Source organism: Entelurus aequoreus, linkage group LG22, assembly GCF_033978785.1.
Source record: "Entelurus aequoreus isolate RoL-2023_Sb linkage group LG22, RoL_Eaeq_v1.1, whole genome shotgun sequence".
NCBI lineage: Eukaryota > Metazoa > Chordata > Actinopteri > Syngnathiformes > Syngnathidae > Entelurus > Entelurus aequoreus.
Window position 1 is genome coordinate 42,878,995 of NC_084752.1, and position 17,735 is coordinate 42,896,729.

Below are 17,735 nucleotides of genomic sequence, written 5' to 3' on the forward strand. Positions count from 1 at the left end.
GTTCATCATCCCGGTTCTTCATCCTGGTTTTTAATCCTGGTTCTTGATCCTGGTTTTTCATCCTGGTTCTCGATCCTGGTTCTCGATCCTGGTTCTTGATCCTGCTTCTGGATCCTGGTTCTTCATCCTGGTTCTTCATCCTGGTTCTTGATTCTGGTTCTTGATTCTGGTTCTTCATCCTGATTCTGGATCCTAGTTCTTCATCCTGCTTCTGGATCCTGGTTCTTGTTCCTGGTTCTTCCATCTGGTTCTTGATCCTGGTTCTTCATTCTGGTTCTTCATTATGGTTCTTGATATTGGTTCTTGATCCTGGTTCTTTATCCCGGTACATGATTCTGGTAATCAGTCCTGGTCCTCGGTCCTGGTTCTCGAGTCTGATTCTCAAGCCTGGTACTTGATCTTGGTTGTTAATTCTGGTACTCGATCCTGGTTATCAGTCCTGGATCTCGAGCCTGGATCTTGAGCCTGGTACTTGAACCTGGTTCTTGATCCTGGTACTTGATCTTGTTCATCAGTCCTGGTTCTCGGTCCCGGATCATGAGCTTGGATCTTAAAACTGGTACTTGATCTCTGTTCTTGATCCTGGTTATCAGTCCTGGTTCTCGAGTCTGGATCTTGAGCCTGAAACTTGATCCCGGTTCTTGATCCTGGTTATCGCTCCTGGTTCTTGGTCCTGAATCTCAAGCATGGATCTTGAGCCTGGTTATCAATCCTGGTTCTCAGTTCCTGTTCTTTAGTCTGGATCTTGAGCCTGGAACTTGAGCCTGGAACTTGATCCTGGTACTTGATCCTGGTTCTGGGTCCTGGTTCTAAGTCCTAGTTCTCGAGCCTGAATCTCTAGCCTGGTACCTTATCCTGGTTCTTGATCCTGGTACTTGATCCTAGTTAACAGTCCTGTTATTCGGTCCTGGATCTTGAGCCTGGTACTTGATCACGGTTCTTGGTCCTGATACTTGATCCTTGTTATCAGTCCTGGTTCTCGGTCCTGCTTCTCGAGTCTGGATCTTGAGCCTGGAACTTGATCTTGGTACTTGATTCTGGTACTTGATCCTGGTTCTCGAGCCTGAATCTTGAGCCTGGATCTTGAGCCTGGTATTTAATCTCTTGATCCTGGTACTTGAGCCTGGTTCTGGATCCTGGTTCTCGGCCATGGTTCTCGAGCCTGTATCTTGAGCCTGGTACTTGATGTCGGTTCTTGATCTCTTGAACCTGGTACTTGAGCCTGGTTCTGGATCCTGGTTCTCGGTCCTGGTTCTCGAGCCTGGTACTTGATCTTGGTTCTTAATAAAGGTACTTGAGCCTGGTTATCAGTCCTGGTTCTTGGTCCTTGATCTCGAGCCTGGGGCTTGAGGCTGGTACAGGGTATCCACAGGGTCTTAAAAAGTCTAAAAAAAAGGTCTCAAATCCAACCATTTGAATTTAAGGTCTTAAAACAGGGCTCCCCAAACTACGTCCAAAATCCGGCCCGCGGCAAGTCTCAAATTGTTTTTATTTACTTGTCTAAATAATCTATTTTCTACCGCTTGTTCCTCTCGGGGTCAGGTTGTCTAAAAATGCATTTTCCCATCCATAACATGACATCATCACTCTCGCGCCGCATTTTTGGCCAAACACTTTAGTCCATTATATATTTATATATACACACACACACACACACACACACACACACACACACACACACACACACACATAGCCCGGGCCCTGGCCAAATTTTTTTAACCCAATGCGGCCCCCGAGTCAAAAAGTTTGGGGACCCCTGCCTTAAAATGTGTAAAATTCTCCTGAAATCTCCTAAAAGTCTTAAATATGATTTTGAAAGGTCTTAAAAATCTATTGACGTTACTTTTATTTCACACAAGCATAAACTTCAGTCTTGCTTTGAAATGTTTGGATTTTTGAGGAGACTAAAAGGTAACTAACAGTCAGAATGTATGGAACACCAACTTAGTTTGCATAGCAGCGGAGAACACTTCACCAAAGCCCACAGCAAAGCCAAATGACTTGCACAAGATGGCTGAGTCCAAAATGTGTTGTCTCCTGAACCATCAAGTGAATGCATGCTGGATGGAAACCTATCAAGTGTTTAGTAGCCAGATGTGCAGCCATGGAGGAGGGAAGCGTTTGTAAACATGTCAATGGAATCATCATTCCAAGTCCAAAATAACTCTGTGTCAAATGATGCTGAAACATTTGCACATAAACATAACCTCCCAAAGGAGTGTAGACTTAGACAATAACTTAGACAATAACCCCCAAAGGAGTGTTATTAGACTTACACAATAACTTAGACAATAACCCCCAAAGGAGTGTTATTAGACTTAGACAATAACTTAGACAATAACTTAGACAATAACCCCCCAAAGGAGTGTTATTAGACTTAGACAATAACTTAGACAATAACCCCCCAAAGGAGTGTTATTAGACTTACACAATAACTTAGACAATAACCCCCCAAAGGAGTGTTATTAGACTTAGACAATAACTTAGACAATAACCCCCCAAAGGAGTGTTATTAGACTTAGACAATAACTTAGACAATAACCCCCCAAAGGAGTGTTAGACTTAGACAATAACTTAGACAATAACCCCCCAAAGGAGTGTTATTAGACTTACACAATAACTTAGACAATAACCCCCCAAAGGAGTGTTAGACTTAGACAATAACTTAGACAATAACCCCCCAAATGAGTGTTATTAGACTTAGACAATAACTTAGACAATAACTTAGACAATAACCCCCCAAAGGAGTGTTAGACTTAGACAATAACTTAGACAATAACCCCCCAAAGGAGTGTTATTAGACTTACACAATAACTTAGACAATAACCCCCCAAAGAAGTGTTATTAGACTTAGACACTAACTTAGACACTAACTTAGACAATAACCCCAAAGGAGTGTTATTAGACTTAGACAATAACTTAGACAATAACTTAGACAATAACCCCAAAGGAGTGTTATTAGACTTAGACAATAACTTAGACAATAACCCCCCAAATGAGTGTTATTAGACTTAGACAATGAAGTGAAGTGAAGTGAATTACATTTTATATAGCGCTTTTTCTCAAGTGACTCAAAGCGCTTTACATAGTGAAACCCAAATATCTAAGTTACATTCAAACCAGTGTGGGTGGCACTGGGAGCAGGTGGGTAAAGTGTCTTGCCCAAGGACACAACGGCAGTGACTAGGATGGCGGAAGCGGGGATCGAACCTGCAACCCTCAAGTTGCTGGCACGGCCGCTCTACCAACCGAGCTATACCGCCCCACAATAACTTAGACAATAACTTAGACAATAACCCCCCAAATGAGTGTTAGACTTAGACAATAACTTAGACAATAACCCCCCAAAGGAGTGTTATTAGACTTACACAATAACTTAGACAATAACCCCAAAGGAGTGTTATTAGACTTAGACAATAACTTAGACAATAACCCCCCAAAGGAGTGTTATTAGACTTAGACAATAACTTAGACAATAACCCCCCAAAGGAGTGTTATTAGACTTAGACAATAACTTAGACAATAACCCCCCAAAGGAGTGTTATTAGACTTAGACAATAACTTAGACAATAACCCCCCAAAGGAGTGTTATTAGACTTACACAATAACTTAGACAATAACCCCCCAAAGGAGTGTTAGACTTGCACAATAACTTAGACAATAACCCCCCAAAGGAGTGTTATTAGACTTAGACAATAACTTAGACAATAACCCCCCAAATGAGTATTAGACTTAGACAATAACTTAGACAATAACCCCAAAGGAGTGTTATTAGACTTAGACAATAACTTAGACAATAACCCCCCAAATGAGTGTTAGACTTAGACAATAACTTAGACAATAACCCCCCAAAGGAGTGTTATTAGATTTACACAATAACTTAGACAATAACCCCCCAAAGGAGTGTTATTAGACTTAGACAATAACTTAGACAATAACCCCCCAAAGGAGTGCTAGACTTGCACAATAACTTAGACAATAACCCCCCAAAGGAGTGTTATTAGACTTAGACAATAACTTAGACAATAACCCCCCAAAGGAGTGTTATTAGACTTAGACAATAACTTAGACAATAACCCCCCAAAGGAGTGTTAGACTTAGACAATAACTTAGACAATAACCCCCCAAAGGAGTGTTATTAGACTTAGACAATAACTTAGACAATAACCCCCCAAAGGAGTGTTATTAGACTTAGACAATAACTTAGACAATAACCCCCCAAAGGAGTGTTATTAGACTTACACAATAACTTAGACAATAACCCCCCAAAGGAGTGTTATTAGACTTAGACAATAACTTAGACAATAACCCCCCAAAGGAGTGTTATTAGACTTAGACAATAACTTAGACAATAACCCCCCAAAGGAGTGTTAGACTTAGACAATAACTTAGACAATAACCCCCCAAAGGAGTGTTATTAGACTTACACAATAACTTAGACAATAACCCCCCAAAGGAGTGTTAGACTTAGACAATAACTTAGAAAATAACCCCCCAAATGAGTGTTATTAGACTTAGACAATAACTTAGACAATAACTTAGACAATAACCCCCCAAAGGAGTGTTAGACTTAGACAATAACTTAGACAATAACCCCCCAAAGGAGTGTTATTAGACTTACACAATAACTTAGACAATAACCCCCCAAAGAAGTGTTATTAGACTTAGACACTAACTTAGACAATAACCCCAAAGGAGTGTTATTAGACTTAGACAATAACTTAGACAATAACTTAGACAATAACCCCAAAGGAGTGTTATTAGACTTAGACAATAACTTAGACAATAACCCCCCAAATGAGTGTTATTAGACTTAGACAATGAAGTGAAGTGAAGTGAATTACATTTTATATAGCGCTTTTTCTCAAGTGACTCAAAGCGCTTTACATAGTGAAACCCAAATATCTAAGTTACATTCAAACCAGTGTGGGTGGCACTGGGAGCAGGTGGGTAAAGTGTCTTGCCCAAGGACACAACGGCAGTGACTAGGATGGCGGAAGCGGAGATCGAACCTGCAACCCTCAAGTTGCTGGCACGGCCGCTCTACCAACCGAGCTATACCGCCCCACAATAACTTAGACAATAACTTAGACAATAACCCCCCAAATGAGTGTTAGACTTAGACAATAACTTAGACAATAACCCCCCAAAGGAGTGTTATTAGACTTACACAATAACTTAGACAATAACCCCAAAGGAGTGTTATTAGACTTAGACAATAACTTAGACAATAACCCCCCAAAGGAGTGTTATTAGACTTAGACAATAACTTAGACAATAACCCCCCAAAGGAGTGTTATTAGACTTAGACAATAACTTAGACAATAACCCCCCAAAGGAGTGTTATTAGACTTAGACAATAACTTAGACAATAACCCCCCAAAGGAGTGTTATTAGACTTAGACAATAACTTAGACAATAACCCCCCAAAGGAGTGTTATTAGACTTAGACAATAACTTAGACAATAACCCCCCAAAGGAGTGTTATTAGACTTACACAATAACTTAGACAATAACCCCCCAAAGGAGTGTTAGACTTGCACAATAACTTAGACAATAACCCCCCAAAGGAGTGTTATTAGACTTAGACAATAACTTAGACAATAACCCCCCAAATGAGTATTAGACTTAGACAATAACTTAGACAATAACCCCAAAGGAGTGTTATTAGACTTAGACAATAACTTAGACAATAACCCCCCAAATGAGTGTTAGACTTAGACAATAACTTAGACAATAACCCCCCAAAGGAGTGTTATTAGATTTACACAATAACTTAGACAATAACCCCCCAAAGGAGTGTTATTAGACTTAGACAATAACTTAGACAATAACCCCCCAAAGGAGTGCTAGACTTGCACAATAACTTAGACAATAACCCCCCAAAGGAGTGTTATTAGACTTAGACAATAACTTAGACAATAACTTAGACAATAACCCCCCAAAGGAGTGTTATTAGACTTAGACAATAACTTAGACAATAACCCCCCAAAGGAGTGTTAGACTTAGACAATAACTTAGACAATAACCCCCCAAAGGAGTGTTATTAGACTTAGACAATAACTTAGACAATAACCCCCCAAAGGAGTGTTATTAGACTTACACAATAACTTAGACAATAACCCCCCAAAGGAGTGTTAGACTTAGACAATAACTTAGAAAATAACCCCCAAAATGAGTGTTAGACTTAGACAATAACTTAGACAATAACCCCCCAAAGGAGTGTTAGACTTAGACAATAACTTAGAAAATAACCCCCAAAATGAGTGTTAGACTTAGACAATAACTTACACAATAACCCCCCAAAGGAGTGTTATTAGACTTACACAATAACTTAGACAATAACCCCAAAGGAGTGTTATTAGACTTACACAATAACTTAGACAATAACCCCCCAAAGGAGTTTTATTAGACTTAGACAAACACTTAGACAATAACCCCCCAAATGAGTGTTAGACTTAGACAATAACTTAGACAATAACCACCCAAAGGAGTGTTATTAGACTTAGACAATAACTTAGACAATAACCCCCCAAAGGAGTGTTATTAGACTTAGACAAACTTTATTCGTCCATAAGGGAAATTGTTCAAATGTGGGTTAAGTGGCGCCAATTGGTGAAAGAGATCAGTATGAGATATTTACTAGTGACATCATACTATTACATACAGTAAGTATGAGATGTTTAGTAGTGACATCATACTATTACATACAGTAAGTATGAGATGTTTACTAGTGACATCATACTATTACATACAGTAAGTATGAGATGTTTACTAATGACATCATACTATTACATACAGTAAGTATGAGATGTTTACTAGTGACATCATACTATTACATACAGTAAGTATGAGATGTTTACTAATGACATCATACTATTACATACAGTAAGTATGAGATGTTTACTAGTGACATCATACTATTACATACAGTAAGTATGAGATATTTACTAGTGACATCATACTATTACATACAGTAAGTATGAGATGTTTACTAATGACATCATACTATTACATACAGTAAGTATGTGATGTTTACTAGTGACATCATACTATTACATACAGTAAGTATGAGATGTTTACTAATGACATCATACTATTACATACAGTAAGTATGAGATGTTTACTAGTGACATCATACTATTACATTTAGTAAGTATGAGATGTTTACTAGTGACATCATACTATTACATACAGTAAGTATGAGATGTTTACTAATGACATCATACTATTACATACAGTAAGTATGACATGTTTAGTAGTGACATCATACTATTACATACAGTAAGTATGAGATGTTTAGTAGTGACATCATACTATTACATACAGTAAGTATGAGATGTTTACTAGTGACATCATACTATTACATACAGTCATTTATTTGTGCTAGTAGTGTACTCAGTAGTAAAACTATAAAAAAACATAATTCCCTTAGATTATTTGTTGCAATAATTTCAGGTCAGCTTGTCATGTCTAATCTTTTCTCCAAGTTTATACAGCAAGTGACTTTAAAAGTGTTTACACTCATCTTATTGTGGGCTGAGGAAAGCAATGGAGATTTGCCAATGTCATCTAGTCATGTTTAAATAATAACTATATTATTATAATGTCATCTAGTCATGTTTAAATAATAACTATATTATTATAATGTCATCTTGTCATGTTTAAATAATAACTATATTATTATAATGTCATCTAGTCATGTTTAAATAATAACTATATTATTATAATGTCATCTTGTCATGTTTAAATGATAACTATATTATTATAATGTCATCTTGTCATGTTTAAATAACAACTATATTTTTATAATGTCATCTTGTCATGTTTAAATAACAACTATATTTTTATAATGTCATCTTGTCATGTCTAAATAACAACTATATCATTATTATAATGTCATCTTGTCATGTCTAAATAACAACTATATTATTATAATGTCATCTTGTCATGTTTAAATAATAACTATATTATTATAATGTCATCTTGTCATGTCTAAATAACAACTATATTATTATTATAATGTCATCTTGTCATGTCTAAATAACAACTATATCATTATTATAATGTCATCTTGTCATGTCTAAATAACAACTCTATTATTATAATGTCATCTTGTCATGTTTAAATAATAACTATATTATTATAATGTCATCTTGTCATGTCTAAATAACAACTATATTATTATAATGTCATCTTGTCATGTCTAAATAACAACTATATTATTATTATAATATCACCTTGTCATGTCTAAATAACAACTATATTCAATATGTTTTCTAAAAACAGGTCCAAATGTATTCATACAGAGCAGATACAAACATGTGAATGTTATCCACATGATTCACATCCTCATTGTGTTGGAGGCCATAATGGCCTTTCTCTTTTTACACAATCACTCAGTCTGCACACACACTGCAGTACTACTGTACATGTTTGTATCACTTTGTGCACATACAGTAGTACTGTATATGTTTGTATCACTTTGTGCACATGCAGTACTACTGTACATGTTTGTATCACTTTGTGCACATACAGCACTACTGTAAATGTTTGTATCACTTTGTGCACATACAGTAGTACTGTACATGTTTGTATCACTTTGTGCACATACAGTAGTACTGTACATGTTTGTATCACTTTGTGCACATGCAGTAGTACTGTACATGTTTGTATCACTTTGTGCACATACAGTAGTACTGCACAGGTTTGTATCACTTTGTGCACATACAGTACTACTGTAAATGTTTGTATCACTTTGTGCACATACAGTAGTACTGCACAGGTTTGTATCACTTTGTGCACATACAGTACTACTGTAAATGTTTGTATGACTTTGTGCACATACAGTAGTACTGCACAGGTTTGTATCACTTTGTGCACATACAGTACTACTGTAAATGTTTGTATCACTTTGTGCACATACAGTAGTACTGTACATGTTTGTATCACTTTGTGCACATACAGTACTACTGTACATGTTTGTATCACTTTGTGCACATACAGTACTACTGTACATGTTTGTATCACTTTGCTACATTCTCACAGCCCAAAAAAACATCACCAATGTTAACCATTTAGCTTTAGCAGAGATGCTAATTTTCACAGACAATATATTGTGCTAGCATTGCTGATGTTGATATGAAGCAACACCGCACCTTTTCACACAAAAGACTTAGCTATGCCAAATCTGAAAATTGGCTGTTAGCATGTTTGCTAATATTTTTGTCACTGAGTTGACACCAGAGAAGCTCGTGGTGTATTTACTTAGTGTCCTGGTGTATTTACTTGGTGTCCTGGTGTATTTACTTAGTGTCCTGGTGTATTTACTTAGTGTCCTGGTGTATTTACTTAGTGTCCTGGTGTATTTACTTGGTGTCCTGGTGTATTTACTTAGTGTCCTGGTGTAGTTACTTAGTGTCCTGGTGTATTTACTTAGTGTCCTGGTGTATTTACTTAATGGCCTGGTGTATTTACTTAGTGTCCTGGTGTAGTTACTTAGTGTCCTGGTGTATTTACTTAGTGTCCTGGTGTAGTTACTTAGTGTCCTGGTGTATTTACTTAGTGTCCTGGTGTATTTACTTAGTGGCCTGGTGTAGTTACTTAGTGTCCTGGTGTATTTACTAAGTGTCCTGGAGTAGTTACTTAGTGTCCTGGTGTATTTACTTAATGGCCTGGTGTATTTACTTAGTGTCCTGGTGTAGTTACTTAGTGTCCTGGTGTATTTACTTAGTGTCCTGGTGTAGTTACTTAGTGTCCTGGTGTATTCACTTAGTGTCCTGGTGTATTTACTTAGTGTCCTGGAGTAGTTACTTAGTGTCCTGGTGTATTTACTTAGTGTCCTGGTGTATTTACTTAGTGTCCTGGTGTATTTACTTAGTGTCCTGGTGTAGTTACTTAGTGTCCTGGTGTATTTACTTAGTGGAACCTCAAATTCATGCTCTGATTTGACTTTGTCCTTGTATTTGTTGTCCGTATGGAAGTTTTATATGGTCTTTAATTCTTTTCAAGATGGTCTTAAAAAAGTCTTCAAAAGTCTTACATTTGACATGTTGAAACCTGCAGAGACTCTGCTGGTACTTGATCTAAGTTCTTGATCCTGGTACTTGATCCTGGTTCTCGGTCCTGGTTCTCGAGCCTGGATCTCGAGCCAGGATCTTGAGCCTGGTACTTGATCTTGTTTCTTGATCCTGGAACTGGGTCCGGCGCCTGGATCTCGAGCATGGTACTTGATCTCAGTTCTTGATCCTGGTTATTAGTCCTGGTTCTCTGTCCTATCCCTTGAGCCTGGATCTTGAGCCCGGTTCTCGATTTTGGATCTTGTTCTTAGTCCCCTCTGGTTTTGGCCTTTGCAGACCTGTGGTGAGTCGAGCAACACCACTGCCTGAGAAACTTGCCAAGAGCAACGTGATCAAGACAAAGAAAGCGGTAGAAGTAAGTCTGGTCCTGGTCTTGGTTCTGGTTGCGTGTGCGACTGTGGTCTGGGTGTGTGTTCAGGAACTGCAGCTGGAACACGTGTTTGGCTACCGAGGCTTCGACTGTCGCAACAACCTGCATTACCTCAACGAGGGCGCCGACATGGTCTTCCACACGGCGGCCGCCGTGGTGATCCAGAACCTTTCTTCCGGTCAGTCCGCCGGTCTTGCTGTCACATGTGATGATCCAGAACCTTTCTTCCGGTCAGTCCGCCGGTCTCGCTGTCACACGTGGTGTGCTGACCTTGAGTGTCCCCACAGGAAGGCAAAGTTTTTACCTGGAGCACACGGACGACATCCTGTGCCTGACCGTCAACCAGCACCCCAAGTACCACAACGTCATCGCCACGGGACAGATGGGTGAGTCGCTCGCCATCCCCACCGCCGCATGACCCGGGCCGCTTCATGTCTTTTCTTGCTTCCTGCTCGGTCAGGTGACATCACGGACCTGCCAGGTAAGACTTCCTGCCGACGCTTCCTCTGGTCTCACGTCTGTGTTGTTTGTGTGGAAGCCCGGGTGTCAGGTGAGTATCGGCAGGTGTGGCCTCTCCATCGCCATGGCAACGCATGAAAACAACTCTCATCCGAGCGGAGCAGCCCGACTCCTTTGAGAACCAATCATTCCTAAGTACCAATCATTCCTAAGAACCAATCATTCCTAAGAACTAATAATTCCTAAGAACCAATCATTCCTAGAGAAGGAATCATTCCTAAGAACCAATCATTCCTAAGTACCAATCATTCCTAAGAACCAATCATTCCTAAGTACCAATCATTCCTAAGAACCAATCATTCCTAAGTACCAATCATTCCTAAGAACCAATCATTCCTAAGAACCAATCATTCCTAGAGAAGGAATCATTCCTAAGAACCAATCATTCCTAAGTACCAATCATTCCTAAGAACCAATCATTCCTAAGAACCAATCATTCCTAAGAACTAATAATTCCTAAGAACCAATCATTCCTAGAGAAGGAATCATTCCTAAGAACCAATCATTCCTAAGAACCAATCATTCCTAATAACTAATAATTCCTAAGAACCAATCATTCATAGAGAAGGAATCATTCCTAAGAACCAATCATTCCTAAGTACCAATCATTCCTAAGAACCAATCATTCCTAAGTACCAATCATTCCTAAGTACCAATCATTCCTAAGAACCAATCATTCCTAAGAACTAATAATTCCTAAGAACCAATCATTCCTAGAGAAGGAATCATTCCTAAGAACCAATCATTCCTAAGAACCAATCATTCCTAGAGAAGGAATCATTCCTAAGAACCAATCATTCCTAAGAACCAATCATTCCTAGAGAAGGAATCATTCCTAAGAACCAATCATTCCTAAGTACCAATCATTCCTAAGAACCAATCATTCCTAAGTACCAATCATTCCTAAGAACCAATCATTCCTAAGTACCAATCATTCCTAAGAACCAATCATTCCTAAGAACCAATCATTCCTAGAGAAGGAATCATTCCTAAGAACCAATCATTCCTAAGTACCAATCATTCCTAAGAACCAATCATTCCTAAGAACCAATCATTCCTAAGAACTAATAATTCCTAAGAACCAATCATTCCTAGAGAAGGAATCATTCCTAAGAACCAATCATTCCTAAGAACCAATCATTCCTAAGAACTAATAATTCCTAAGAACCAATCATTCCTAAAGAAGGAATCATTCCTAAGAACCAATCATTCCTAAGAACCAATCATTCCTAGAGAAGGAATCATTCCTAAGAACCAATCATTCCTCAGAAGGAGTCATTCCTGATAATGAACCATTCCCAATAAGGAATCATTCCTAATGAAGAATCATTCCTGATAATGAATCATTCCCAATAAGGAATCATTCCTGATAACGAGTCATTTGTGATTACGAATCATTCCTAAGAACGAATCAATCCCAATAACGAATCATTCCCAAGAAGGAATCATTCCCGATAACAAATCATTCCTGATAACGAGTCATTTGTGATTACGAATCATTCCTAAGAACGAATCAATCCCAATAACGAATCATTCCCAAGAAGGAATCATTCCCGATAACAAATCATTCCTGATAACGAGTCATTTGTGTGAACGAATAATTCCTAACAAGAAATCACTGCTGATAACAAATCATTCCTAAGAACGAATCATTTCCAATAAGGAATCATTCCTGATAACAAATGATTCCTGATAACAACTCATTTGTGATAACAAATCATTCCTAAGAACGAATCCTTCCCAATATGGAATCATGACCAATAAGGAATCAATCTTGATAACAAATCATTCTTGATAACGAATCATTCCTGATAACGACTCATTTGTGATTACGAATCATTCCTAAGAACGAATCAATCCCAATAACGAATCATTCCCAAGAAGGAATCATTCCCGATAACAAATCATTCCTGATAACGAGTCATTTGTGTGAACGAATAATTCCTAACAAGAAATCACTCCTGATAACAAATCATTCCTAAGAACGAATCATTTCCAATAAGGAATCATTCCTGATAACAAATGATTCCTGATAACAAGTCATTTGTGATAACAAATCATTCCTAAGAACGAATCCTTCCCAATATCGAATCATGACCAATAAGGAATCAATCTTGATAACAAATCATTCTTGATAACGAATCATTCCTGATAACGAATCATTCCTGATAACGACACATTCCTATGAACAAATCATTCCCGATGACGAATTATTCCCAATAAGGAATCATTCCCGATAACGAATCATTTTTAATAAATAATCATTCTTGATACGGAATCAATCCTAAGAACTAATCATTCCCGATAAGGAATCATTTCTGATAGTGAATCATTCCTGATAACGAATAATTCCCAATAAGGAATCATTCGTGATACTGAATCATTCCTAAGAACAAATCATTCCGAATAAGGAATCATTCGTGATAACAAATTATCTGTGATAACGAATCATTCCTGATAATTAATCATTCCTAATAATGAATCATTGCTGATGACGAATCATCTGTGATAACGAATCATTTCCTGATAAGGAATCATTCCTGATAATGAATCATTCCTGATAATGAATCATTGCTGATGACAAATCATCTGTGATAACGAATCATTTCCTGATAATGAATCATTCCTGATAATGAATCATTCCTAATAATGAATCATTGCTAATGACAAATCATCTGTGATAATGAATAATTTCCTGATAATGAATCATTCCTGATAATGAATCATTCCTGATAATGAATCATTCCTAGTAACGCATCATTCGTGATAACGAATCATTCCCAATACTGACTCTGTCCGAATAAGGAATCATTCCAAATACTGAATCATTCCGAATAAGGAATCATTCCTAATAATAAGTCATTCCCAATAATCATTCCGAATAAGCAATCATTCGTGACAATGAATTTGTGATAACGAAGCATTCTTAAGAATGAATCATTCCTACCAATCAATCATTCTGAGAATGAATCATTCCCAATAAGGAATTATTCACGATACTGAATCATCCCTATGAACAAATCATTCCGAATAAGGAATCATTCGTGATAATGACTCATTCCTGATAATGAATCATTCATAATAATGAATCATTCCAAATAACGAATCATTCCTAATAATGAGTCATTCCTAATAATCATTCTTAATAACGAATCATTCGTGATAACGAATTCGTGATAAAGAATCATTCTTAACAACGAATCATTCCTATTAATGAATCCTAAATGATAATGAAACATACCTAAGAGTGACTCATTCCTAAAAACGAATCATTCGTGATAATGAATACTTCCTAATAAAGAATCATTCCCGATAATGAATCATTCGTAATAATGAATCAATCTTTTTTTAATTAATCAATTCTAATAATGCTTCCAAGCTAATAATGAATCATTCACAACACTGAACACAAAGACTCAGTGCGCGTACACGCTAGTTTAGTTGTTGATGTTAGCATCAGGCACCATTGTTGACTTTTTTCACGCCAAATAGTCCTTATCGTAATTTGACTTTGTAGCTTGATTGTTTTCATGTCCTCCATTAGTGCTGGCTAGCGAGCTAGTATAGCTTAGCATGTAGCCCCAGACTAGTCCTCTATTAGTGCTAGCATGAAACTAAAGCAAGTGAGCATAGTTTAGCATGTAGCCTCAGACTGGTCCTCTAGTAGTGCTAGCATGACACTGAAGCGAGCTAGCATAGCTTAGCATGTAACGCCTGACTAGTCCTCCTCTAGTGCTAGCGCGGCGCTGAAGCGAGCTAGCATAGCTTAGCATGTAACCTCAGACTGGTCCTCTAGTAGTGCTAGCATGACGCTGAAGCAAGCTAGTATAGCTTAGCTTGTAACCTCAGACTGGTCCTCTAAGAGTGCTAGCATGACACTGAAGTGAACTAGCATAGTTTAGCATGTAGCCTCAGACTGGTCCTCTAAGAGTGCTAGCATGACACTGAAGCGAGCTAGCATAGCTTAGCATGTAACGCCTGACTAGTTCTCCTCTAGTGCTAGCGCGGCGCTGAAGTGAGCTAGCATAGCTTAGCATGTAACCTCAGACTGGTCCTCTAGTAGTGCTAGCATGACGCTGAAGTGAGCTAGCATAGTTTAGCATGTAACCTCAGACTGGTCCTCTAGTAGTGCTAGCATGACACTGAAGCGAGCTAGCATAGCTTAGCATGTAACGCCTGACTAGTCCTTCTGTAGTGCTAGCGCGGCGCTGAAGCGAGCTAGCATAGCTTAGCATGTAACCTCAGACTGGTCCTCTAGTAGTGCTAGCATGACGCTGAAGTGAGCTAGCATAGTTTAGCATGTAACCTCAGACTGGTCCTCTAGTAGTGCTAGCATGACGCTGAAGCGAGCTAGTATAGCTTAGCTTGTAGCCCCAGACTAGTCCTCTAGTAGTGCTAGCGCGGCGCTGAAGCGAGTTAGCATAGCTTAGCGTGTAACCTCAGACTGGTCCTCTAGTAGTGCTAGCATGACGCTGAAGCGAGCTAGTATAGCTTAGCTTGTAGCCTCAGACTAGTCCTCTAGTAGTGCTAGCATGACACTGAAGTGAGCTAGCATAGCTTAGCATGTAGCCCCAGACTAGTCTTTTAGTAGTGCTAGTATGACACTGAAATGAGCTAGCATAGCTTAGCATGTAACGCCTGACTAGTTCTCCTCTAGTGCTAGCGCGGCGCTGAAGCGAGCTAGCATAGCTTAGCATGTAACCTCAGACTGGTCCTCTAGTAGTGCTAGCATGACGCTGAAGCGAGCTAGTATAGCTTAGCTTGTAGCCTCAGACTAGTCCTCTAGTAGTGCTAGCATGACACTGAAGTGAACTAACATGGGTTAGCATGTAACCTCAGACTGGTCCTCTAGTAGTGCTAGCATGACGCTGAAGTGAACTAGCATAGTTTAGCATGTAACTTCAGACTGGTCCTCTAGTAGAGCTAGCATGACACTGAAGTGAGCTAGCATAGCTTAGCATGTAGCCCCAAGCTAGTCCTCTAGTAGTGCTAGCGCGGCGCTGAAGCGAGTTAGCATAGCTTAGCGTGTAACCTCAGACTGGTCCCCTAGTAGTGCTAGCATGACGCTGAAGCGAGCTAGTATAGCTTAGCTTGTAGCCTCAGACTAGTCCTCTAGTAGTGCTAGCATGACACTGAAGTGAACTAACATGGGTTAGCATGTAACCTCAGACTGGTCCTCTAGTAGTGCTAGCATGACGCTGAAGTGAACTAGCATAGTTTAGCATGTAACTTCAGACTGGTCCTCTAGTAGAGCTAGCATGACACTGAAGTGAGCTAGCATAGCTTAGCATGTAGCCCCAAGCTAGTCCTCTAGTAGTGCTAGCGCGGCGCTGAAGCGAGTTAGCATAGCTTAGCGTGTAACCTCAGACTGGTCCCCTAGTAGTGCTAGCATGACGCTGAAGCGAGCTAGTATAGCTTAGCTTGTAACCTCAGACTGGTCCTCTAAGAGTGCTAGCATGACACTGAAGTGAACTAGCATAGTTTAGCATGTAACCTCAGACTGGTCCTCTAAGAGTGCTAGCATGACACTGAAGCGAGCTAGCATAGCTTAGCATGTAACGCCTGACTAGTTCTCCTCTAGTGCTAGCGCGGTGCTGAAGTGAGCTAGCATAGCTTAGCATGTAACCTCAGACTGGTCCTCTAGTAGTGCTAGCATGACACTGAAGCGAGCTAGTATAGCTTAGCTTGTAGCCTCAGACTAGTCCTCTAGTAGTGCTAGCATGACACTGAAGCGAGCTAGCATAGCTTAGCATGTAACGCCTGACTAGTCCTTCTGTAGTGCTAGCGCGGCGCTGAAGCGAGCTAGCATAGCTTAGCATGTAACCTCAGACTGGTCCTCTAGTAGTGCTAGCATGACGCTGAAGTGAGCTAGCATAGTTTAGCATGTAACCTCAGACTGGTCCTCTAGTAGTGCTAGCATGACACTGAAGCGAGCTAGCATAGCTTAGCATGTAGCGCCTGACTAGTCCTTCTGTAGTGCTAGTGCGGCGCTGAAGCGAGCTAGCATAGCTTAGCATGTAACCTCAGACTGGTCCTCTAGTAGTGCTAGCATGACGCTGAAGCGAGCTAGTATAGCTTAGCTTGTAGCCTCAGACTAGTCCTCTAGTAGTGCTAGCATGACACTGAAGTGAACTAACATAGTTTAGCATGTAACCTCAGACTGGTCCTCTAGTAGTGCTAGCATGACGCTGAAGCGAGCTAGTATAGCTTAGCTTGTAGCCCCAGACTAGTCTTTTAGTAGTGCTAGCATGACACTGAAATGAGCTAGCATAGCTTAGCATGTAGCCCCAAACTGAGTGCTGTGTTGTTGTGATCCATGAGAATAGCAATAATGATATGAAGTGAACCCTCTTCAATACTGCTACTTGATGTCTTTTTGTAGAATTCTCTTCATTGCTGGAAGTCTGACTGTTGTCTTGTGTCCCGGCAGGCTTTGCACCCTGCATCCACGTGTGGGACGCCACCACCAAGCAGACCCTGTCCATCCTGCGCTGTTCCCACGCTAAAGGTGTGGGCTACGTCAACTTTAGCGCCACCGGCAAACTTCTGCTGTCTGTGGGGGTGGAGCCTGAACATGTGATCACGGTGTGGCGCTGGCAGGAAGGTAACGAGCCAGCGTTTCTTCAAGCGCAGTACGGGAGGACCTGGGCTTAGCAGGTAGCAGCTGTATCGTGACTGAGGATGTTCTAAACCCTGGTTAGGAGGCTCCTAGTCCATAGTTAGTGTGGTGATTGTCAAACTTTAAGGAAGTTGTCAGAGAAGTAAAC

General features: G+C 39.6%; 1 protein-coding gene across 1 annotated transcript in view; it reads left to right on the forward strand.

Moving 5' to 3' along the window:
- Positions 1-17,735, forward strand: part of LOC133639768 (echinoderm microtubule-associated protein-like 6) — a 62,338-nt gene that overhangs the window by 24,742 nt on the left and 19,861 nt on the right. The window contains exons 28-32 of the mRNA XM_062033362.1: positions 10,356-10,434; positions 10,498-10,627; positions 10,737-10,835; positions 10,910-10,930; positions 17,399-17,572. Coding sequence (XP_061889346.1) covers positions 10,356-10,434; positions 10,498-10,627; positions 10,737-10,835; positions 10,910-10,930; positions 17,399-17,572 — 503 coding nt within the window. The remainder of the gene's footprint in view (positions 1-10,355; positions 10,435-10,497; positions 10,628-10,736; positions 10,836-10,909; positions 10,931-17,398; positions 17,573-17,735) is intronic.